The 27,358-nt window shown below is 38.2% G+C and overlaps 1 protein-coding gene across 1 annotated transcript in view; it reads left to right on the top strand.

Moving 5' to 3' along the window:
• The first annotated feature begins 2,141 nt into the window (after nucleotides 1–2,141).
• The window catches only part of LOC121425982 (urea transporter 2-like), a 30,477-nt gene continuing 5,260 nt past the window's right edge, over nucleotides 2,142–27,358 (top strand). Inside the window, exons 1-3 of the mRNA XM_041622111.1 lie at nucleotides 2,142–2,359; nucleotides 24,209–24,395; nucleotides 25,904–26,051. Coding sequence (XP_041478045.1) covers nucleotides 2,142–2,359; nucleotides 24,209–24,395; nucleotides 25,904–26,051 — 553 coding nt within the window. The remainder of the gene's footprint in view (nucleotides 2,360–24,208; nucleotides 24,396–25,903; nucleotides 26,052–27,358) is intronic.

The raw sequence follows: 27,358 nt of genomic DNA, 5'->3' as shown, positions 1-27,358 counted from the left end.
AAGAATTTCTCAATTTGATCATCAAATTATCGATCATAATAATATCAGAAAATTTGATCAGGTGCTCACTCTGGTTCAGAATGTCTCTATCTCTGATTCTCATTCCTTCCTTCACCTCTCCCTCTCACTCCAAAAACATATCACTCGACACCCCACACACGTTTATTCCGTAAATGAACCTTCCCACACACATCTACCCCAAACATGCTTTTTCTTCCACCCCTCCTCCGTCTCTTCTTCATCTAGCCACTCTTTTCCTCTATCCGTCTTTCTATCTCACCCTCTCCCCGTCTCACATTCTCTGCATGTGCCTACTTCACCTCCCCCTTTCTATCTCCCCTATGCTCTCACTCATGTTTACCCCCAGTAATTGATGGGGTCGATATATAGGTCTACCATGATTGCTTTCTATTCATCACAAGTCCTCGATTCAATTATCTGATTACATCAACCATTCCCACTATAATGTTGACATTTGGAGCAGATTGTCTTTGCCAAAATTTCCCGATGTTTTGGGAGATGCTCTCACTGAGTAATGGCAAGTTGGAGATGTGCTAATTTTGAAATACACCTAACTGAAATATGAGAAAAAAATGAAAAGGGTATAAGGAAAAAAATGAATTTCATTAAAGAGGATGATACGGCTCCCTTCTTAATACAAGTAAAGCAATAATTGACTCAAAATTATACATTTCAGTAAATATAGACCTACATTGTAAATACATAAGGTGTTGATTTAACACCAGCTCGTGAACACACCAAATAAGTGTTGAAACAGCACCACTTTGGCTTTTAGCTAACACCAGATATAGACATGAAGACAACCTCAGTGTTAAAATTCACTGATTTGATTCTAAATTGGTGCTGATTCAAAACCTCTCAGGCATTTCTGGGGTTTCCTTTATTTGCAGTATTCCCGCCATTTTTTTTACCAAACCGAGACATAGGTCATAACATACTGCAATTTTGTAACCCTTAAAAAAAACTAATTTTGACTGAAAAAACGGAAAAGAATAGTAAACGTTGCTGCATTTATTGATTTGCATCATCAAATGCTAAACCAAGTGCCACTGGAACTGAATGTGAATAATAGAAATGGTAAGAAAGAAAGGGAGGAGTGATGACATAGCTGAAGAAAAGGAGATACAAAGAAACATGCATAATAAGGAAGAAAGGAGTAGAGGTAGAGGGGGAGCCGGATAAAATTAAGAACGAGAGAGAGAGAGAGAGAGAGCAGAGAGGGGCGAAAAAATGACCACAATGCATGAAGGGGCATCTGAAATGATTTGTCAATGCCAGTACGTGGAACTACCTCATATATTAATCGTCCCATGCCTTAACTAAGTCATGTAGGATGTGATAAGGATCGAAGGGGTTACTTTATTCTTTTTCGACGATGCTGCCTCGTGACGCAAAACAGAGTAGATGCTAACGCAGAGAGGAGAAATTGGAGAACACGGACTTTTGGGTATCACCATTTCCACATCTCACGTAGATGAGTGCAGACGATGTGAAACGGGCGCCAAAATCGTGTGTGCATTCCGCGGTCACGATGGTTGTGTGTAAGCCTACAGGTGTGTGTCGGGTTTCGGGGTAGCGAAGAAGGACGAGAAAGCGACGAATTCGCGAATGTTTGATTTACTTAGGGTAGCATGTTGAGGTCTGTTTACAAAGCACACGCTGAGTTTCACGCGGGTAAGCAAGAATATTGAACCAATCTGGCTCTGGACATAGTACCCAGATAGTGGCAAGAATCAGTTGCATATTTTAGTCCACAACAAGGCTGCAGAGAAGCATGCGAGGATAACAGGATACGTTTTATAGTCTTTTCTATGTAAATGCAACATGGATGGCCATGGCGACCATGAAGTGGACATGCCAAACGGAGACGCGACCACGCCGCCAGCTCAGGGAGAGGACAACGGTCAAGCAGCGGCTGAAGGTGGTGGACTCAACAACTTACCGCCAGCTCAAACAGGTCTTGCATACTACCTCTCCTTCTGTACCGGAAATGTGAAGCCCCTCAGTGACTGGGCCTATGACAAACCGATACCTGTCCGGTTCCCGATAGCTTGCATCAGAGCCTTAGGACAACCCTTTTCGTGAACAACCCGTTCAGCGGACTCCTGATCCTGGTCGGAATGTTTGTGCAGAGTCCCTGGCGGACTATCTGCGGACTCTTGGCCATGTTGTCAGCCCAGACTACGGGTCTAGTCCTGCACCTAGATCGCGATGGCTTGGACAACGGAGCGTTCTCGTTTAACGGTCTCTTAGTCGGATATGTGTTGGCATCAAGCTCCGCTGCGGGGGATTGGTATGGGTACCTTGTTTTCCCCGTGATCATCTGTGGTATGTTTAGGTAAGCACAATCTTCGAGTTTCCTGAATATTTACGACTAATCAGGGGCGGATCCATGTTTTTCCAAAGAAAGGGGGGGGGTGCACATTTTTCCGAGGAAACATTTGACAAGCCAAAAAAAAAGTGTGTGTGTGTGGGGGGGGGGCACACTTCTGTACTAACGGCATTTTTACATTACATACTCTAATTTGCTTCTGAAGGGGTGAGGCGCACGGGCCGGCTGCCCCACCGGATCCACCAATGTGCCTAATATAGTTACAATATTGAAGGACTTATGGTTAAGATTGACATTTCAGTCGATCTCTGGAACCTAAAATGCATGGATTTGAAATAAATCCTAAAGGAACAATGGAATTCTTGATTTAATCTGGAATCATACAATATATATCAACCAAAATAAAAAAATTAAGAATAAAACTTTAATATTCAAATTAAATCCAGAATTTGATTGGCCCTTAAACACTACAGTCGATCTTGATTTGAATAAAAAACAAACTAGTGCAATCTCGAGCGTTTACGTTTAACCTCTTGCGATGGCAGATCTGTTTTTAAAATTTATCATTGTATGTAACTATGAAACTTGATTTCAGGTTTACTTCGTATGATTATGCAGAATCATGAACTTCAGTTACATGGTAATGGCAATATTTGATTACTTTTTGCCCATGAACGAAAAAATAAGATTCATGAAAAAGATTGGTTGATTAAAAATTTATTACAAAGGTTATGGATAGTTTGAGGACATCTCTCCCTCTTTTCCCATTCCTGTAGGAGTTACACTGTTAGAAAATGTTTGTTTTTAAAAAAACCTAAAAATCCTGCAGCAGTATCGAGAACAGCTGTAATCTTACTGCCCTGTGTAATCTTACATGCATTTGTGTAAAGTTGTATTTGGTGTATGTAGCTTCCCCCTGTTTTAAAACAGACCTGTTCTTTGAAGTTGTAGAAAAATTGTAGAAAATCTTTCGTGCTATAACAATTTACAGAATGATTGTGTTATTTCTTTCTGTAAAATCTGCTCTTTTATTTTTCATCTGTAAAATCTTCTGTTTTTTAATAATGTATTATGTATACCATATGCATTTTTGGGGGGCAATTTCAAAGGTCTTGTAAAGGGGACTGAAAAATTACCTAGCTCCACGTTTACATTGCATGAAGTTGCTTAAAAAGTAGTACATACAAAATCATAAAACATAATCAATCATAATCGTATGGGAACTTCTATTGCACTGTTTGTCTGGTTTTCTTCCCCCTTTTCTTTCGATCGAGGCCTCCATCAATTTCATGCTCTAAGCTTAAGAATGTATTATTATATCTGCCATGTGTTTCCGTAATTAAAAAAAAGAAAGAAATGTATTAAGTATGAATTTCAGTTAGAATATTAGAATGTATGTATTCATATGTTATCCATTATGTGCTTATTTTATTGTTATGCTGAGAAAAAATGATAACACTTGTATATACATTTGTTATCGGAATGTAGAAATAAATAAATCAAATCAATCAAACTAACAACCCTGAAACACTGATGAAACATCTTAAAAGGTTGAACTTTACGAAATGGACTTGTTTAAAAATCAAAGAGCCAATTGCGATTAGCCTACCATTTGTGAAAAAAGAAGAAAAAATGTGCCCCAAAATGCAAATAATGCAAATACACAAATGCGAATGAAAAAAATTAAGTACGCGACAAAAAGAATGCCTCTGAATCTTACACCACGATGTGGTATCGTGTTACATGTATATTGCTCTATTCAGTTATTTTAACAAAAAATTAAATGGCAGAAATTCTTACAATCATGCTTATTTTGGTTGACCCATATAGAAGCTAGAGAGCTGACCTAATACTGAATTTGAAGAGAAAATGTAGATTTATTCAGCTTTAAAACTAGACACATGGTTTGATGTGTTTATTCACCGCGTTAATAGCAGGTGCAGAGTCAGTGCGTGAAAACGACATCTTCCGCGCTCAGAGTAGATTGATGAACAGTAATTCATTCTTAATTTGTTTTTATTCTCTCGATATAATTGACGTGTATGTGTGTCTCGGGATGTTGCCTGGGGGTAAACAAGCCTGATACAATAAAGCCAATCTCCTTAACATGAACGGTAGAACTGCAAATAAAAGTAGACGAGCCAGGATGATAAACAGGAATAAATCGGAGCGGAAATAAGACTTGATAAGATAGATGGAGAGAGAGAAATGAATAGAAAGAGAGGGAGAGAGGTGGGGGGGGGGAAGGGTGGGAGAAGTAGGGGGTGGGGAGGCGATACTGTCTAACTTGAATTATTAGGAAACCCAAACGTGAATCCGAAATTCGAAACACGAAAAATTTACCCTTATTTCACAGACACACAGAAACGCTCACCCTAAAAAATAACACTCACACCCATCCACACACACGGACACCCTAACGCCCACACACTCTTGCCAACCATTACACGCAGTAAAGAGAATATGTGTTCATGAGCCAAGGGGTTTGTGCGTATGTGTGAAAGACATCAAACATGGCTACAAAAGCGATATAAAGAGAGAGAGAGAACAGAAGGGGAGAGACAGAAAGAGCGAGCAGGAGAGAAATTATGTGAGAAAAGTGAGATGGAAATAGTCAGATATGATAAAGCTTTTCTGAGATAAAGATGATATGGATCCCGGTAATACTAATGATAAAATTACCATTATGATTGGAATAAATTAGACACTCCACAGAATACACATAAAAGAGAATAGGGAATAGAATAGGCTGTATCGGAACTAAGAATTACCCGATTTTCATATTTTGCTCCATTCATTGACTTCCAATTCTATTTACAAAGGTCTGTTTTACAAAAAATCGAAATAGAGACGAAGCTTTTAAATGATACACCAGACCATTTTTATCACGTGATCAGCAATCTGCATTATAATGCCTGGATCCAGTTGCATGAAAGTTACTATTATGGTAAGTTTGCCATCCAATGGTAACTACCATGGTAACGCCGCTCAACAGCCAATCAAAATCAAGGATTACATGCAAAATACCATTTGATGGCAAAGTTACCATAATGATAACTTTCATGCAAAGGACACTGATCGTAAATTACGATTTAAGAATAGCTAATATCATAAACAGCTTGATAGTACATGGTATGATGAAATTCCAATGTGGTATAATTTATACAGTAAAATGAAATAGAAGCGAATATAATAATTTTCATATTGAAAGTACCCCCCCCCCACAAATCCAGCTGATGTTCATCCTATTTTTTCTAGATGTATCCCCAAACTTCCTATCATGATTTTGGTAGTAGACCTCAATTTTTTAACGCAAATTTAGTGACAAATGAATTAATTTTCCATGTTCTCAAATGAATAATTTATCGTGAATATATAAAAGTAGAACTAGCAGAAATAACTCCTTTGCTCTTTGAATATTCGAAATTTTGGAAAGATCTGCATTTTTTTTCCAATGACCTTCTTCAAAATACACAACCAACCAATTCTGACGATAACATAAAATTAAAATACATGCAGATATTTAGTTTGTTGTTTTGGCGCAAAAAGAAAGAAAGAAAAGAAATGAGATAAAGAATCTATGTTAAAAAGCTGTCCCAAAACCATGGCAACAGAAGCAAGCATATTACCTAAGATTAATTGACTGTCGCATTTTGAGTGGTTATTGAAAGGATCTTCTGACATTAAACTCGGACAAGCGACGTGTTTCGACGTAATTATATCACAATTTATATTGAATGTTATGATTACTGTCAATCTCTTGTGGTTTTGATATATGGTGAGGCGAATAGGGATGATCGAAATTCAAACCGATGAAGATGTTATAAACATTCCTCTTGCTTAGAGGGCAATACAAGGCTTGTATAAATATGTTTATATTAAAATTTAATACAAATTTAATATAGAAATGTTTATAAATCACGAGTAATTTAAAAATATATGCATCTTTCTCATTTGAAAAGGCTAATGGAAATCCTGACAGCAGAACAATTGAATGATATCGAAATTGCCTCGCTTCTTATATTTGTTGCAAATAAAATAAAAATATAAAATAAAGATGATTCGTAAATCAAGATTGATATAAAACTATATGTATTGCTTCTGAACAAGCTCATAGAAAACAATGATATCTAAACACCCCCGCCTCTATGAAGGAAACATATTAACATTTTCCGCAAAATTTATTGCTTTATCCTTCTCTGAATAGCTCAAATGAAATATTGAAATAGTAAATTGAGTTTTATATAATCGCAAACTTAAAGTGTCCTGGCCCATTTTGTGTATTTTAGCTTTTTGTTTGCGCATTACCTGAATTTATGTCATTCTTTTTTCTTTTTCTATTTTATCTTCGAACGAGAGCGATATTGATGGGAACTGCACCATATGTTGCGATGAACAGCAGTGATAAATGTGCATTTTTTTAAATCTCAACCAGACTGCTTCATGAAGTGATTTATCACATTGTTTCAATAACAAATGTTACAAACTACTTAAATCCTTGCATCCGATTGGCTGAGAAAGCATTTCTACCTCATAAGATGCTTCATGTACAAGATGAATGACTCCTCTGACTCCCACTTCGGCCATGCAATATTCAGTAGATTTAGAGGAGTGCCCTTTAATATATCATTTTAAAGCCCATTGTTACTTTTACCTCTTTGTCATGTATTCAGCGAATAACAAGGCTGATGATGATGACAACGACGTCGATAATGACAAAACGGATAATGATAATAATAAAAATTATTATTATGATAATGACGCACTTTCTTTCATCCATGATTTTTCTAGGCCATTGATCAACTTTTATTCGGCTGAGTGAGTTACATGCTTTAGACACGATGAAAAGAAAATGTAAAAAAGATTGAATGTAATTAGAGGTCATCCCTTTTCATAAATCAGATAAAGAACGTATAGAAACTGAGCAAATAGGATTTTCATTTTTAAACAGGGTCATCCGAAATAGAATATGAATTTTAAAAATATAGCTGCTACTTTCAGACATCAGGCACACACACACATACCCTCACCTCAGACACACACACACTCATATATACATATATATATATATATTTCATTTATGCTTATATGACCAATAAAATAGCTCAGTAATGATTGCATGTTACGTTTGAAACCTTTTTCATGTCATGCATCTCCAAAAGCGCTCGAATTGTGGTCGAGCATTCGATGTCCGTAGTATTATGAATAATGTGATTATGTGTACCTTATAAACACCATCCTTTTAGTTCGATTGGGTGGTTTTTCATGTGCATGTTTTTCATCACCTCTACTGATAAGTTTCCTTTGACTCTTAAGTAAAATGCATACAAGGAAATCGAATATGCATGCTGTGGAAATGAACAAAGTAAAAAAAGTAAAGAAAGTAAACGTGATGAATGTTTGCTATGTACTTCAAAATGGTACTTCCCAATTTTGGATTCCTTCCTGTCTATTAAAATCAGTAAAAAATATAAAAAGTTAACGCATTAATAGAATAATCTGAGCAACAGTAACCAGTATGTCGATTCCTTCGGATTATTTTACCAAGATATTAAGATAATTTCACAAGATTATTGTGTCGTATCACACATGTTAAGTGATAATTGATTGGACTGTAGATAAAGTACCCCCCCCCCAAAAAAAAAATTCTCATAAATCTACTGACAACGTTATGGTATTCTTAAGCATTACATATGCGACGACCATTTGGAACACTTTATGTGGGCCGTTTCCAAGGTAACGAGGTCGGGAAAAATATTATAATGCACACTTGTGTTTATTATATCTTTATAGGATAGTGATGTGAATCATTATATTAGTTGATAAACCTTCCTATTATCATAACCATGACCGGCTAATAGAACTAGTGATTAGTACAATTTCGCCAGTTTTAGTGTGAGATGAAATGAATAATTGATCACGTGCAAGATTTCAACCAATCATGTGATTAGGATCCGTGTCATAGTCTCATCAAAACTATTTTTAGAAGGATAATTACTTCACATCTACTGTAGATGAATGGCGGATTAAACTTTGGATCAATGCGAAGTTCGATGATCATTGCTATGAAAATACCATTGAAGATGATAACACGAAGGTGCTTCCAAATCCTAAGCTCTTGGAAGAGTAGAAAATAAACTAAGACACAAATATATATATATATATATATATATATATATATATATATATATATATATATATATATATATATATATATATATATACTTGTATGTATAAATACATGGCAAGTCATTATTTTTTAACAGCAAAGGCAACCAAAAACAATTGTCTTTACAAAGTCTCCTTGGTTGGATATAATTGTAATTGATCTCATCGTTTCTTTTACTGAGATTTTATATTACACAGCTATGCTTCTACTAATGTATACATGTACATCACGTTATTGCTACCATATGTCATAGCAATATTTACAATATCACAATCATCACTCACCGAAACCAAGAATTTTCAAAGAAAGGTGGCGTCTTTATGTTCCCTACATGTATATATTCAGACAACCAGCAATTACATGGCTTGAGCGGCTTATCTGCAGTACGCCTAGACAAGTTCATATAGGGTGTGTCTCTTTTACCACCGTCACCCTCGTTCAGCAACTACGGTACACGCATAGGCTTATACAAAAAGAGGTACAAAATGCCAAGGTTCTTTAACAATTGTTAATACCTTAATGTCATACCACTTTCTTTACATTGTTATGCATGAAGCATTACACACAATACAGCTACCACTCAACTGAACACTAAGTATCCGGGCAGGTTACTCAACCGTCAATGGCACATTCTCTCTGCCTCTCTCTCATAATGTCTCTGTCTGTCTTAACCTTTGGTGTTGCAAAGCTGCACGCAGTGGCGTAACTACGGGGGGGGGGGCACGTACCCCCCAATCGGCTGACAAAAAAAAACGGAGAAAAGGAGAAAAAGAGGGAGAGAGGAAAGAGAAACGTAATGGGAAAGAAGAAATTATAGTTCATTATGATGTTATATTACATCATAATCATGTTATATTACATCTGATACATTTTTTCACAACTTTATTAAACATAATTTGATTAGGGCCTATGTCTTCATTGTTCCTGGTGCTCGCATTGTCTGTTAAACTTTAACGAGATATATAATCCTGTTGTACTCAAACCTCCCGTTTTCAATATACTTCCTCGCACTTGGAGTTATTATTGTTTTATGGACAATAGTATGCTTCTTTTCATGACTACTTAAAGTGTTTGTCATATTTTAGGTCTTAATATAAAACATTTCTTGTCCGTGCTTATGTTTGCATTAGTGGATTGGTGAGATATGTCTGCTCTCCATGAATTCCTAGAATCATTCCTTAAAATGTCTTCCTTTGAGGTATGAATTTCCTAAATTTTCAGCTCGAGCTTCGCGCTCGCAATATTTGACTATTGAGATGCGTATGTTAATAATCATGATGTGCTTCGTGTAATTCTAAGAAAATCAGCAAACGCTTAGCACTCGCATTAGATTTCTGTGGTGACATATGTAATGGATTCCTTAAATATAGTCCTTAAAATCTCCCTGTTTGGGGTCAATATAAACAAAAATTTCAGCTCGCGCTTCGCGCTCGCATTATTTAGCGAGACAAGTGCGTATCATGATTACAAAAACTTGATTATAATGCCCCTTTTTAGCTCTGAAAATAAAAAAATTTAAGCTCGCGCTTCGCGCTCGCATTATTTGATCGGTGAGATACATATCTGTTTAATATATGGCACTGCCCTTAAAATGTGTCTATTAGGTATACCTGGCAACTGAGCGGCTCATTTAGTGACTTTTTTTTTTGCTGGTGCTCCCCCAATGCCGTTCCCCACGGTACGCCACTGGTTGCTAGCACGCCTCACTATTCTTTGGTGAAATAAAATACATCCATTTGATAAACTCCTTTTCTTGCATTTACTTTCAGCATGAGAATATCTATATCAGAGGAAAAGAAAAACAGCAACAAAAAATATTTCGGAGCAAAATATTGACAAATTAATAATTGACGTTTCCAACAAGGTTGAAGATCGAGAATAATGATTCTAATCAATTTCTGAAGGACGCTCATTTTCTACCAAGCCAACAATGCCGTAGAGACTCATTCATGCAGGAAATAGATTTAGAAAATAGATATAGATGTGTTGTCTGAATAGTCCGATCATTACAATTGTGAGGGTTTTTCGGAATAGATTGACAGGAATAATAGATGATTAGATGTATGTGCATTTATTTGTAGGGTGGGGGTCATTGTGTTTATATTTTCTTGAAGGATATTGGTGTGTCGACTAGGAAAGATTATTTGTTTTTAATTGGCAGAAGATGATTCTATATTCTATATAAATTGAAAAAGAATGTCAATATATCGAAAACAATAATTTAGCTGCTAGTACCATGGCTACTGCTGAAACTGATACAACGATATGCAACAGCGTAAATAGGCAGAGTAGTGCAAAGCAAAACGACCGGAAGATGACGTCGCACTTTTTTTTATCAACGGCATTATAAGGCATTGTTGAGTTATACGACCAATGCAGTCATCTTTTGTTACATTTTTCTTCCCCTATCTCCCTATTCTCATCTTCTTTTCACTGCTTGGAAATCATGGGGGAGAAGGCGTCACCCATTGTCAAAATTTTCCCTGAACAAAATCATCTTAATTTTTACAGCTGACCCCGCTCCATTTTTGTTTTTGCTAGTCAAAGTTAACCGGCACCCCTGCTAATAAATCGTTCCCAGGGACCCTGGCGTCAGGCTTCGCCCCTGCCTAAATGGAGTTCATAATACTCCACAGGATGTATCTTATAGATACAGATACATCTATCGCTAAGGTTTTAGGATTAGAAAACCAGGTCAGGGTCGATTCCGTGCAGAAAATTTAGTAGTGTGTAAGATCATTTATGCCTATTAAGTCATGGATATTACTATTAACCCATGTGCAAAACTTCATTGATTATATTGCTTATATTAATGGAAGGGAGAAAAGGAGAGAATGACCGGGAGGGATGGAGGGGAAGAAACAAACTAACAGAGGAGAGGAAGGAGAGAGAGGGAGGGAAGAGGAAGGAGAGGAGAAGAGAGAGAAAGTGGGGAAGAAGATAGATAGGGGAGGGAGAGAGAAAGAGAGGGAGAGAGGGGGGTATAACATGAAACATAACTGGCCATACTATCATACACAGAAAGGAAATCCGGGAAATATAACAAGATATTAAGGGAAAATGCTCTGATATTTCCATCGACTGTGACGAAGAAACCACACATTCCCTCAAGCGACGCTTAATTTCACCCACTCACTTTCAAAGTTTCAGTGGTGCCTTGCGGACATCATTTTAGAATGCTATCATTGGCATAATGCTCCATTATCCTTCCATTGGGAGTATTTTACACGAACCCTGTGGGATATACTGTGATTGACACGAACATTGTACTCTCAATCATCAACAAATTTCACATCATGATTATGTACATGAAGGCGCATGGCTAAATAGGCCTTGCCCCTTTCTGGCAAAATACGTTTTGCAGGTTATTTATAGGAAAGTGGATCATTAGGCATAAAATTTAGTATCTTGATAGTTCTAATCATACAACATAGAAAAAGGGGAATAGGAGAACTAATTATGATTGTTTCATGGCACTTTGTTTTATAGTGTGTCGGGATGAATATGCCGACTAAAATTGATCAAAGATAATTTTCAATATCATATAATCGGTAGTTATGTTGTCACTTTGGAGGGTGTGATTGTGACATTATTTTCCTTATAGGCCTATATGACATGCCATCCACTTCAATTAGGCGCATAATACACTTTCCTTAATGGTTTCATAGCACAGGCTCACCATTTTCAAATATTACGCATGAATGACTATGGGTTCCTCTAATCAAATTTCGTTCCATTTCATTAATTTCTTTTATTTCAATTTCCAACGATTACAATATCATATTTGGTTTCGTACATCTTAATATAATAAGCAATGAAAAATATATTTCTATGTACAGTATATGATCAAGACCTTAATACAGATATGTTGGGAATGGAGGAGGCTGCTAAAAAAGAGTGCAGCCTTCGATTGAATATATTCTGAAATATATCTTAGACTAATAGAGCAAGTACAAAAACATAACAACTAGAGAATAAAACCACTTAAAATGTATATAAAAAATAGAAAGAGTAAATAAGAGAGAGAGAGAGATTAAAAGACTTCAGATTCATGCCCCTGCACTGATAATTAAATTCATTCGGCAAGCATCACAGAAAGAAACGCTAACTTAGAGCTTGATTATTCAGGGGGAGCGGTGATCAATTGCAGCGTTTCCCTCTTTGAAAGACCACCTACCACAGATCGTAGATCAGTGAGTTTGACCTAGGAATAAAAGGAAAACCATGTAATAATTCTACATATCCAAACTAGAAGAGGCATGTGGTATCTATGCCTGATTAAGGTCATCGTTGTGTTTAATCGAAATCTTCTGACTTAAGTTTTAACGGAACGACTTTTAAACGCATCTCTTAAGCCAGCGTATTATCTATGCGACGTGAAAATCCGTGTTTACGACTGTCAAAAAGTTTATTAAACCAGCTTCTGAAATAAACGTGTTAGAAAACGGAAATTCATAATTCATAGTTAAAAAGTATCTATTAAACCTTTCACAGCAACCCTCTCAACGATTTATAGAAAAGAAGTCTTTGACCTGAGAAGAAAATGGTCGTCACCTCCCGTCTTCTATATTTGTTCGATAGACCTGACAAAGCACAGCAAAGGATTCAATCGTAATGAGCGACTGGTGTCAACAGACTTATCCGATATTTTGCTTAATAATATTTTTTTGTTATTATTGTCAATGCTAGAGCGTACACATAGCTGGCAAAGAAGGGCATTAGAGTTGATCAATAGTTGCGAACAATCTTCTTTGGAAAAGCACTGATGAACATCTTAATGCATTCTCTTGCTAGCCCTCGAGAAATAGAGCTCAATAGCTTCATTCCTTGACATGGTGAATTAAGCGTAAACTCTAGCTGTGGGAACCCGGGGCGCAATGGAATTTTATTTTAAAAGGGGGGGGGGGAGATTATGCCGTAAATTCAATTCAAGGTTTATAAAAAACATGAACCACTACTTTTGCAATGAAAATAGAAATACATAAGATAATGAGGATTTGGTAAAACAAGAACAAAAGCAAATAAGCAAGTTGTAAAAGGTCATTAAAAATATATGGATATTAAAAAAAGTGTTCCTTCCCTCATCGATTAAGAAGAATAATATTGCAAATATGGTATGGCTTCCTTAGGAGTAATTGCTTTATTGACTGGGCATGTCTTTATTCAGGAGTTGTACAAAATATGTTATGCGGCTATTGCGGAATCGATTTGTTTTACATTTTGTATTGCTATTATCTAGGAGTCTGTCGGAGATTGATGGTTAAGGTTTTTTTGAGGTGATAACCGGGCACTAATTTTTTGATGTTTGGTTAAAGGGAAAGGGTATTAGGGTCCACTTAAAATTTCATAATTTCACACCCCTCGTCGACGTATTGACTATGTGAGAATTAATGAAAAATGAATAATATATATATATATATATATATATATCTTAAACTAATTATATATGTTCGATCACCATCTTCAGCTAAACCTGGAATTGATGGAGGCATCGAAGAAAAAGATCAAAAGCCCCTTTAAGCTCTATTGGAAAAGGTCGTTCTATACTGGGAGAATATAATGTATATTTAGTTGTTTACATTTTAGACGTTGAATAAAACGGATGAAATTTTAGATGAGAAAAGCGATAAGTGCAACGTCCCTCTCCGTCTAGTTATACAGTCGTGCATATGAATACCTTCATATGATCAGATTTGTTTATCAGATCACTAATCAAGTTACATGCACTTTGTGCCAGAAGACGGGCACTTTTAGAGTGAATAGCTGAAAAAAAACGTGAGGAAAAATATCGAGAACGTAATTACGTGACTCAGCAGTCACATGATTTCACAAAAAAGGCATTTGGGACAGAGAGCTCAAAATTGAAAAAAAATAGGTGCCGTGCCCCCAAAACACAAATGACAATATCTATTAAGCATTATGATTTATGTGAAAAAAATCGCCTCGATATGTCGTATTAAATAATTTCATAATTTCGTCATAATTTTTGTTTGCACAAATTGTGGATGATATCTTTCACCAATATTTTTCACTTGACATGTCAGATCAGACAATCTCCCTTGATTTCGATTGAATAAGACCAGGTTCTGAGTGCTACAATGGTAGTTATCGGATAAACCAGACTCTATTGGATAAAACATCTCTCTGTCAAGGCCTCTCCATCATGTCCGTTGAATGCTCGCCGACCTCCGTAATTATTTATTCAAGATAGATGAAAAAATATTGACAATGAACAGAATAGTATTATTTTTTCGTACGGATGAGGACAAGCGCGTCACCAGATATTTCAAAACTTAATAAAAAGAATGATTGATTAAAAAAGAGCACAACGAAGAAATGAGAAAAAAGAGCATTAAAGCAATGATGATAATAATAGTAATGTCATGGCAACATATTTTTTTGGAATAATTTGCTAAATGAATATGTTAAATTGCAGCATGCATTTACTTGTTTAATATATATGTAATTAATCCTTTGAATAATATGTTTAGCTAATATTTTCTAAAATCTTGGCACATAAAAAATAATAAGAAATCTCTCGAAATTTGTATCATTGCAAATATTTAGAAGCTTCGCTCTACTCAAGTAAAACTTAACGTTATCGTAGCTTTCACAGTTATATTTGTTTTTAGGCGACTGGTAAAAGAAACTACGAGCATACAATTGTGCAATTGCCGAGATCACATTTTTTGGTACCACAGCGGCAGTTTTGCCAAGAAAGTCCAGTTAGCAGATTGCTTATTATGACTCCAAAACTTTATTAATTTCAACGGGATTCATCCCACACCTGAAGGGTTAATCAACTCAGTTGTTGAATGGTGCTTGAAAGTGAAACTACAAGAGATTAAAGAAGGCAACATGAATCTCATTATACGCCTGTTCTATATAAGGTCTCTTCATTGCAACAACGAGAATTTGAGATGTGGAAGTATGGTGATTGAGTGACTGAGTCCATAACAATCTTCAACAACTGAGTTGAATTGGACTCTGAGAGCAACCTACCTCCATCTTACACTAGATTTAGTCAGCATAAGGACTTGGAAGTTTCCTGAATCTACCATGGCCGACATAAGCCAACTGAAGTTATTGAGACGGAATACTAAAGGAGCTTTAACTCGCACCTTAAACTCCATTGAGAGGTTGCTAGTAGACCCTGCAAATGACGCTGAAACCATAAAAGAATACATAGCCAAAGCAGGGGAACAGTTCAAAGAAGTGGAATGTAAACACACCAAGTTGGTAGAGAACATAACAGATGAAGCAATATACGAAGAAGAAGAAGAATGGATGGGAGAGTGTGAACAGAGGTTTGTGGAGACCATCGTTCATGCACGGAAGTTCATCGGGTCTCTGAACCAAAGTGAGCCAATTACTCTCAAGTCTGAAACGCAGCCAACACCCACGCCTTCATCTGTCACACAAGGTGCATCGCCACCAGCAGTGGAAGCTACATCTATTCCTACATCCCAACCTACCAACCCAGCAGCAACGACCAATTCGGTTTCTCCTAGTCCAACATCTGGTCTGTCAGCTGGTACTCCAAAAATGCAAAAGATGAAATTTCCTACATTTAATGGGGACATTAAAGAGTATCAACGTTTCTGTACTTTGTTCAAACATTGTGCCACAGATCTAACAGAAATAGAGTGTTTTTACCAGCTTACTCAATCCATGATCAATGCACGTGAGCGCAACATGATAAAGGGTTGCATCAACGTACAGAGAGCCTGGCAAGTTCTAGATGAGAAGTACGGCGACCAGGATAGAGTTGTGGACAATCTGCTTCAGGAATTGGAGAACTTGAAGCCTTATCAAACCAAAGGTAAAGTTAGTCTGAGCGCCATGACTGTATTTGTCCAGACATTGCAGGTGTTTGAAATGCAAGCAGAAACAATTGGCCTTTCTGGAGAGCTGAATAGTAAAATCTTGCTTAGTCAAATCAAGCAAAAGATGCCTGAGGAACATCGCATTGCCTACTACAAGAGTGTCAGAGATGAACACAACAGTGACACGCTTGGAGGTCTGGTTAAATGGCTACATAGTCAGCTTCTACTACAAGAGAAGGCCAAGTCACCCTTTCCGGAGAAACTTAGTTCTTCTGAGACGATGCAGAATAAAAGTACCAAATCATCAAACGCTGCAACTTGGAACCAACCTAAACAGCAGAATCGTTTCAAAGAACAGAAAGGCCCCAAGGTACCCAAGAGCGCTTTTCATACAAACTCAAATACACATTTTCTGAAAACGTGTATGAAATTCAGGAATCTGAGCCTCCAGGAAAAATATGACATTATGAAAAAACACAACATTTGTAATCGTTGTGGTCATAACAATTGTCAAGCTGGGAAGCCTCCTTTCGATCTGAAGTCCTGCCAGTTTCCTTCACCATGCACTATCCAGACGTGTGGCAGTGATGCCCATTTCTCTGCCATTTGTCCTGTAGTATATGGGAGTAATACTGCTTCGGTGAATCCACCCCGGGTTCATCCACCAGACCAGATGAATGCCAATGCAAGGTCATTTCGTCCAGCATCTGTAACTACCGTAACGGGAAAGGAACTCCATGGTATTCTCCCAACAGTTATGGGCTATCTTCGAATAGGGAACCTTCGCCAATTGGTACGCATATTACTTGATGGTGGAAGCCAAGCTTCACTTGTTAGAGAAGGGATCTTCCCAAGGACGGAACATGACAGATATCAAGAGCATGAATTAACACTAGTTGGGGGAAACACCATCTCACGGAGACTGAAACTCATGATCTGGGAAGAGTTCATCAGGGGCCCGAGATGTGATGATCCAGTTGCAGTCAGATGTCCATTGGGATGGTATATCCAAGGAGGACGTTCGTGCGGTACTACCCCACTCCTCAACTACCTCAATGTATCTGCCATCGGTCCAATTGAAGAGTTTATTGGGTTAGAGACTATGGGTCTGGAACCAAAAAGATGTAAATGTTCAACAGACCTTCTGGACAGAAATGCCACAGAGGTCATGCAGCAAAGTGTGTCTCAACTCCCAAATGGTTCCTATGAGATCGCACTTCCATGGAAGAAACCCCCTGAGAGTTTACCAGACAATTATGAGTATGCCGTGAAAAGACAAAAACACCTCGAGAAGCAGTTTGCTGACAGGCCTGCTGAATGGGAGGTGTATTGCAAGCAGATGAGAGATCAGGTTAAGAGGGGCGTTTCCAGACACGTGACAGACGAAGAGATGAGACAAGACCGGGCTACAGGAAAGAAAATGTGGTTTCTTCCACATTTCGCAGTCACCAAGGACTCAACTACCACTCCTGTGCGAGTAGTGTATGATGGAAAGTCACGATTCCAAAGTCATGCACTAAATGACTATTTGATGAAAGGAGAGAATGTTAATTCAAACCTGTTTGAAGTCGCCTTGCGCTTCAGAGAGAATGAGGTTGGAGTTATTGCTGATATAAGCAAGATGTACCAAGCCATCAAAATCAAACCAGATGATGCCAGATTTCATCGTTACGTCTTCAGAGAGAGCCCAAGTCACCCGTTACAGGCTTTCGAACTCAGCACTGTGACTTTTGGGGACAAACCCTCACCAACAGCTGCCATCCTCACACTGCGACATGTCGTCGAGGAACATGCTCCAAGAGATGAAGGACTGAAAGATGTAGTTGTCCACCAGTTCTACATGGACGATCTGAACGAATCTGTTTCTGATGTGCAGCAAGCTCTTGAACTCAAATCGAAGCTCACAAAGACCCTAGAGAAAGGAAAGTTCAATCTACGTAAGTGGCAGTCAAACAAACGAGAGGTTTGTGATGAGACCGAGGATATGAAGTCTGCAACAGTGCTTGGGACCAAATGGAATTTGGAGAAAGACACGCTGAGCGTCAAAGAGGTGAAACCAATCAAGGGTATACCTACGAAGCGCAGCATTCTGAAACAGACGGCATCATACTACGATGTCTTCGGAGTTTTGTCTGGAATATTGGTGAGACCAAAGATCCTCCTGCAAAAACTATGGCAACTCAATTTGGATTGGGATACGCCTATTGACTCCCAAAAAGAACTCTGTGCAACACTGGATGCCATAAACAAGGACCTGGAGGAAGTAGTGGATGTTGAGATACCGAGATGCCTAATTCCAGAGGAGTTTAAAGGAACGAGACCCTTGCCTGAGGTGTCACTACATGGACTAAGTGATGCATCTGAAGACGCGATGGGCATGGGAGTGCGGCTCAGGTGGTCCCATCTGGAAGGAACAGGGGCAGAGTTGTCCTTTGTGTGTGCGAGAGCAAGGCTTACACCGCTGAAGCAATCGAGCATGCCCAGGAAAGAGCTGCAAGCAATTCTTTTGCTGTCGAGACTGATGTGCACGATCAGAGATGCCCTCCGTATCAACACAGCATACTGGAAAATATGGACTGACAGTATGACTGCCATCAGCTGGTTGAGGGGTCAGTCCAAATCCTTTCGTGCCTATGTCGCCTACAGGGTAGGCGAAATCACCACTAGATTTGATCCTATCTCTGATGTCGCCTATGTACCATCTGCCCAGAATGCAATTGACCTGGTGTCTAGAGGAGGTACTGCAAGTGAGATGAAGCGAGTTATAGATGGTCCAGAGTTCTTAAAACTTTCTCCATCAATGTGGCCAAAGACACCCGAGAATATCCCTACAGATCCAAAAGACAAAGAAAAGAAAAAGTTCCATGTACGGAATGCGAAGACATATGCACTAGGTGTCAAGATGGAGGACAAAACGAAACCAATCTTGGATGCTACAAAGTACTCCAACTGGACAAAGCTCAAGATGGTCACCGCAAGAGTATTGTCTGTGGGAGAACTGCCAAAAAGCCAGTGGTTGAAGCAACTCATGATCCAGATTGCACAGTGGCCATCTCACAAATTCATACGGGAAGCAGAGCGGTACTGGATTCGTCAGGCTCAGAAAGATATCAACTTTCACGACCCTAACATTCTGAAACTCGACCCATTCCTTGATGAAGACGGTGTCTATCGTGTTGGTGGACGTTTGGACAGAGCACCGTTGTCGTATGACCTGCGTCATCCATACCTTCTCCCGAAGAAGTGCCATATCAGTTACCTTCTTGTGCGAGATAGTCACGTACACGCCGTCCATGGAGGTTACCTGAGAACAGCTACTGAAGTCCGTAAGAAGTTCTGGATTATCGGTGACATATCTCTAGCACGACATGTTGTCCGTAACTGTGTGACATGCAAGAGGTACAAGGGAAAACCAGTCCAACAAAGAATGGCTGATTTGCCATCGTTTCGAGTAACTCCTTGTGCACCGCCATTCAAAACTACACTAGTGGATTATCTGGGCCCAATCAACGTGAAACTAAACAGGAATACCACAACGAAGGGGTACTGTGCACTGTTTACTTGTGCAGTCACCAGGGCCGTCCACCTAACTGTGGTGCAGGACCTTTCTACACAGTCATTTCTCCAGGCGTTAGAAAGGTTTGTGAGCATTAGAGGGGCTCCAGCTACAATGATCAGTGACAATGCAACTTGCTTCCGTGGAGCAGACAACAAAATCAACGAGCTGAACTTGAAGCTTGATAAGAAACAAATCAGAAAGCTTGGTCTGCGCTACCAGGTGGAATGGAAATTCGGACCACCAGGGGGACCTCATCATCAGGGAGCCGTTGAACGCATGGTGCAAGAGGTGAAAAAAGCGATGAGGCACCTTGTGAAAGCTGATAAGCTAACCTTCGTTGAGTGGGAGACAGTGTTCTGCCAGATTTCGGGACTTATCAATAGTCGCCCACTTACTGCGATGTCGGCGTCACCACTTGATCAGCCACCTCTAACACCTAACCATTTCCTCATTGGTCGGGGAGATCTGAGCTGCCCTGACATCCCTTGTGAGGAGTACAGGGGAGACCTGCGGAAGCGTCGCGAACTATGCAAGACGATGGTGGATGGGTTCTGGCGCAGATGGATGGACTGCATTCACAAACTGTCGCCACGCAACAAGTGGCAAAGGTCAACAGAGAATCTTGAAGAAGGAGATATAGTTCTCGTCATTGGGGATAGTAAGGCTCGTGGATCGTGGAAGATGGCAGAGGTCGTGAAATGCTATCCGGGGCAAGATGATCTCGTAAGAATCGTAGATGTTAAGTCCACTGATCGTACAATCGCGAAAAAGCCGGTGACAAAACTTGTGTCTCTAATGAAAAGGTCAGAGCGAGATGATTTAGGTGACTAAAACTAGTGACATTCCAAACATTTCTGATTATAAATCTTGTTTTCGATAAAGGTCTGGACAATCGCTCACTTTTGTATTTTCAACAACAGTATTATGCGGTGACATTTTCATCATCTTCAACGGACATTTCAAATAGAAGATTACAACATTGAAAGACTGTTTAATCGATCAGGAGATTGTGTTAGACTTCGTTTTGAACTTTACGGACAAGTATTGTATTGAGAAACATTATTTTTTGACGTCCCGTCGCTTTTGGGGGGTCGGAATGTCATGGCAACATATTTTTTTGGAATAATTTGCTAAATGAATATGTTAAATTGCAGCATGCATTTACTTGTTTAATATATATGTAATTAATCCTTTGAATAATATGTTTAGCTAATATTTTTTTTAAAATCTTGGCACATAAAAAATAATAAGAAATCTCTCGAAATTCGTATCATTGCAAATATTTAGAAGCTTCGCTCTACTCAAGTAAAACTTAACGTTATCGTAGCTTTCACAGTTATATTTGTTTTTAGGCGACTGGTAAAAGAAACTACGAGCATACAATTGTGCAATTGCCGAGATCACATTTTTTGGTACCACAGCGGCAGTTTTGCCAAGAAAGTCCAGTTAGCAGATTGCTTATTATGACTCCAAAACTTTATTAATTTCAACGGGATTCATCCCACACCTGAAGGGTTAATCAACTCAGTTGTTGAATGGTGCTTGAAAGTGAAACTACAAGAGATTAAAGAAGGCAACATGAATCTCATTATACGCCTGTTCTATATAAGGTCTCTTCATTGCAACAACGAGAATTTGAGATGTGGAAGTATGGTGATTGAGTGACTGAGTCCATAACAAGTAATAACAATACTGCTACTACTAATACTACTACTACTACTACTACTACTAATAATAATAATGATAATATAATGTCCATCTATATAGTGCTGTTACTGCACGTGGTGTCTTATTATAACCCAGGCCCTAGTTGAGCCGCCATATTGGCGCCAAAGCGTCTCTAGGAATCAATCCTATCGGGTACCCATTCGCCTCACCTGGGTCGAGTGCAGAACAGTGTGGATAAATTTCTTGCCGAAGGATAACACGCCATGGCTAGCTTTCGAACCCACGACCCTCTGTTTGAAAGGCGAGAGTCGGAACCACTAGACCAAGACGCGCCCACTCCTATCCGTGTAGCCCGGCATTTAACCTGAATTTCTTTGGCAAAGAGATTGTATTGCCCTCGATCTAATGGAATAACCTCATGCTCTCCCTGAATGAAAATACATTTTAAGATTCGCATCACATTCCATTTCATGAACGTCTCTTCCGGATTTACATTTCACCCACCATTGGCAAAGTAATGTATTAGGGATGCTTGGAAGGAAAGGAAAGAAAATAAACTCCATCGAGGCCCAAAGGCATCACTCAGAGTCCACTCCTTTTCATATAGCCACTCAATTAAACTTCTATTTCTGGTTGTGAGATTTCATATTATCATAATTGATGAAGGTGGTAGTAACTTGAAACCTGTTTTCTACATATGTTCCTATTCCGGGTTTTATTCATGATTCAAATGTAATTAAATTGGAACATCAGTCGAAAGAATTAACTCTCTCGTGGCTGTTTTGAATTTCCTTAAAAAGGGAACCTAAAGGGAACCTTTAAACACCTACTTTGAAAATTTAGAGATTTGATATCAGAAAGCTATACTTAACCAAAAAAAAAAAAATAAGAAGACAAAAATACACTCATCATTTCTTCTAATCATTCACCACCAATAACATTGAATGTTTCAATGATTTATTTCAAAATATATAAATAAAATGTGTTTGAAAATACGTATATAGCAAAACCCATACTCTTGAAAAGATAATTAAAATCATGATAGATATTTATTAGAATACACGTTCCTCGAAAATCGTAAACTACATAATAAAACACGTTTTTTCATACCATCCAAACCATTTAGCTCTAGAATATTTAGGACGTGGGTGTTTTCATAATGTAGTAATAAAATGGAATATTGACAATCAGGAAGATTTTGACAGTCAATACAGGTGATTTAACGCGAGTGGGTTAAACAAAAGGGGGCTTTAAACTCATCCTCATATTGACCTGTCAGATTTGAAGGAAACAACATTTCATTCATTCAGTTTGACAAACAACCTTGATATATATCTGTTTTATTTCAGAACCTGAAGCTTCGTCCTCTAAGGTATGAAAAGACTTGATTTTTTATATCACTCCAAGCTTTTCACCTGTGTGGGCATCTTTTTATTGTGCTTGCAATTTAGAGAAAATCCTAGAATAAGGTTTCAAAAGCCGACCCACAATATTGCTTCTCCATTTCCATCAGATCTTGACAATAAATTCAATTCCTGTCATCTCCCTTTGATAAATATCTCCGTTCTTAATTGACGCGATCTATCTAATGCGATACGGCGTCTTCTCCGAAAATCCTAGTTAACAAGGCAATGTGACGAAAGGATATATATAAAAAAGCATGGAGCATGGATATGATGGAGCCAAGATAAAATATAATATATAGCCAATTCGTCCCAGAATAAACGAAACCGAGATTTAGCGATAATTTATCATAACTTAATCATAAATAGAATAGATAAATGACCTACCAATTTAAAGCTTAGAATCTCCTCTTTCATCTGATATTACTTAGGTTATTTCTTATTCACGCATGAGTGAGCAAAAACAATTTGAAGAAAGGATACCAAAAACTCATTTGGCGAGGGGTATCTGGGTTTCAAAAAGAAAACCACATTCCTGAAAAGCTCAATATCTGCTCTTTAATTTGGTACCTCAATTACATAAAATGGTCAAGAAATAAAAAAGTTCTGGTCATTTGAAATAAGGCTTGCATTTCCATAATTTCATGAGATAAACATGTTTTCACCGGTTTCCCACAGAAGCTTTCGCATGGTGAACATAAGATTTAATGCATGGCTGATCGTCAACAAAACGGAGTGTTGAGTGAGTTTGAAAGCAAGCCTGGAGAACCTCTTCATTATGAAATTATTGAAATTCAAGCCTTATTTCAAATGACCAGAACTTTGTTATTTCTTGACCATTTTCTGTAACTTAGGTATCAAATTAAAGAGGAGATATTGAACTTTTCAAAAATGTGGTTTTCTTTTTTAAACCCAGATACCCCCCGCCAAATGAGTTTTTGATATCCTTTCTTCAAATTGTATTTGCTCACTCATGCGTGAATGAGAAATAACCTAAGTAATATCAGATGAAAGAGGAGATTCTAAGCTTTAAATTGGTAGGTCATTTGTCTATTTTATTTATGATTAAGTAATGATAAATGATCGCTAAATCTCGGTTTCGTTTTTTCTGGGACGCACTGTATATATACAGTCTTCATCGTCGCTCCATGCTCCATACTTTTTTTTACTATTGATAAAATTTACCCTTACCATATCCACAACATGGCTTCTTGTTTTCTCTATTTACAGTACGATACTGAACAGCGCCCTCTCTGTTTTACTTTCTAACTGGGGTGTCCCGTCATTCAACTTGGCATTCAACGTCGTCGCTGTCTCCTTCATAGCAGCCACCGGTCCTCAAAATCCCCATTTTCCCCAGCATGGTGGGGATTCCAACCCGATCCCTTGGGGAGAGGAAGCTCTGGACTGGCTCCAGGTTAGTATAAGTTTATGGCTTCGAAGTAACACTACGGGAACTTGAAAGAAAACAAATAATTTAAATTTAGTGCTCGTGGGAGCAGAAATATGTGTGTGTGTGTGATTGGATTTAAAGAAGGTGTGCACGTTTGAGTTTGCTTGGGTAGGTTTACAGGAAAAGGTGGATTACTGTGGTTAGGTAAAAAAATGTGTTACGGTGTGTGAGGGTAGGGAGTGTGTGTGTGTGTGAATGAGAGATAGTGTGTGTGTGTTTTGGTAGCTAGCGCGAAGCAAAGATGATCCAATTGTGATTTCATTTTGATGAAACGCGTATGAGGGTGTGTGTGAAAGAGAGAGAGAGTATGTGTGGGTACGTTTGTGCGTGTGTGTGGGTTGATGATCGTGCGTAGTGGGTTTCTGGGAGGCCTTGTGTACAAGCACCAAAGCATATATTAAAGCCTCCATCCCTGTACTGTCTACAATTCCCGATGTGATTTCCCCATGGTTTTGACAAGTGTGTATGAGGGTGAGTATGTTCATGCGTATGTGTGAGATGGTGATTAACGAGTGTAAGCTGTGGGTTTTGGTTGGATTGCACGAACCAAAGATTTTTCCGATTTTATTTCACTTTTATTTGTTGTTAAAGTTTTTGAGGTGTCTGAACAGTGGGTTTGGAATGCATTGCACGAAGGGGGAATAAATTTGTGTAATGGATTGGCAGTGTGTTTGGTTTATTGCATAAACTAAATAATACATTCAAACCCCAATTCATTTATTGAAATATTATGACGGTGTGATTTACATGTAACATTGATTATTGATAATGACGGGTGTGTGTGGGTATGTGTGAGGGATGTTCCACTGGTGTGGAAATGATGGCTAGCGTGCGTGGTTGGTTTCTTGATGGATTGCACAAACCAAATAATGCATGAAACTCTATTCTTCTTTTGAAATACTATAACGATGCGATGGCGATGAGGTAGTGTGTCTGACGATGTGCGTGCATGTGGGATAGTAATTGTGCAAGGTGGTTTTAGGATAGATCGCACAAAACAAATCAGGCTCACATCATAGCGCAATTCCCTCTGCTGAAAGATTATCCAGTTGTGATTTCAGTTTTAATTATCGATGAAAATTGCTTATTTTAAGTAACGTACCCGAGGGAAATCAGTTACCGGTATTGTATCAGCACGATCTTTAATCTAGTCTGTTGTAGCAAGCTGTAATAGCCTTTTTTTAGGTAGGAAGAGGAAGGGCGGGGTGGTTAGTGAAATGCATTGGGCATAATATATTGTTTCAAATTTTCCATTAGAATGCAAGCATATTTATCGTGTTATAAAACCTGGTTTCAATTTTTGGTGCTTCTCTCCTTTTACCCCACTACCATACCATATTGTTCTCTCCCTCTCCTCTTTCACTTCTCTGCTCCTTCTCCTTCATATTTAGTTCTTTTCTCGCCCCTTCCCCCTTTCCCCTCCTCCTCTCTCTCTATCTATCCTATCAATCTCTTCACATTTCTTTGCACAGGTACTAGCAAGCATTCCACGAGGTATAGCCCAATGTTACGGCAGTGACAGCCTCATTACGGGTTGTTTAATGAGTATTGGTATGCTCATCTGCTCACCTATCGTTTTCAGCCATTGCCTATTAGGTTCGACGCTCGGAGCTCTGACAGGTAACTATTCCTTAAAAATATTATACTCTAGGGCGGGAACAATGTTAAGGTCGCGGGGGGGGGGGGGGCTGCCCCATCTGATCGTCAAGTGGTGCAAAAACAAAAGAAAATACGAAAATATGTTTTAAAAGAGGAATGAAATTGAAAAAAAAACACACAGTAGAAGTGTTTATAGGACATACCTGGGCCGTGTAGCTCCCAATTAAAAAGAGTTTGACGTCACAATAAAAATTTTCCAGGTGTCGCCCCGAGTGTATATTACTACAAATTTGCTTTTAATGCATTCTCAAGAAAAGGCAAAAGTGTTCCATTATCTTACATGTCTAATGCCAGACTTATATATATATATACATTTCCTTAACTTTATTACCACATTGGTAAACGATCATTATATTTATTTATATATTACGCCATGATTATTTTAAATTTTGAAAACAAATGGTAGCATAAGAAATCCAACTTGAAAAAAAAATAGTGTGAGATGTCAGTCTAATAGAGAGAGGCAAAGAGCATGAAGAGATGGGGGAGGGGGGGGGGGAGACATTCCACATGTTGGTAGAAAAAACAACAACAACAAATAAACAATAATCTAATAAAATATACACCGTAAAGAGATTAATCTAATTGGTAGAGCTAAAATATATATTTTATTCAAATGTATATTTATATATATCTATATATATATTTTTTCATCTGATGTAAGAAACCGTTTTGATAAATACATGTTCGTGTTTGCAGACTTAGTGAGTTCAATTCAATGAGTACAAGTCTACTTCAATTGACAGGTTATAGAAGTGAAGAAGACAAATTGATTCCCTCAACTTTTCACTGAGATACCAGTCAACACTACCGCCACACCAATGTAACCGCCTCTAAACCCACCAATGATTTTCCTTTCGAAATAACGTAATAGCTTTGATCGGACTAGAGTAGGTTTCGGTGGTGTGACTTGCGCATAGTTTGCTGTCCCCTTTATCAACGCAATGTTACTGATTAACATGAAGTGGTGCATCTTGAGATTCATCGTGAATTTCCTCATACCAAAAGTGTTTCGTCGAGTATCTGCCTTTTGGGATTTCCTCGATGATAATCTCTCAAATTATTAACCATTAAGTACTAGATAAAATTAATATACGTGTATATAAATATGCGGATAGATCGATGAGAAAAAAAGAAAAAATAGATTGAACAAATGTACAGAGATTTATAAGTATTGAGATTAAGAGAGAAAATGTGAGGGAGAGGGGATAGTGTGTGTGTGTGTGAGAGAGAGAGAGAGAGAGAGGGGTGGGGGTGAAAAGCAAATA

The sequence above is a fragment of the Lytechinus variegatus genome, chromosome 13 (assembly GCF_018143015.1).
Source record: "Lytechinus variegatus isolate NC3 chromosome 13, Lvar_3.0, whole genome shotgun sequence".
NCBI classification, from domain to species: Eukaryota; Metazoa; Echinodermata; class Echinoidea; order Temnopleuroida; family Toxopneustidae; genus Lytechinus; species Lytechinus variegatus.
Note: the sequence above shows the minus strand (reverse complement) of the source record. Positions and strands in the feature narration are given on the sequence as shown.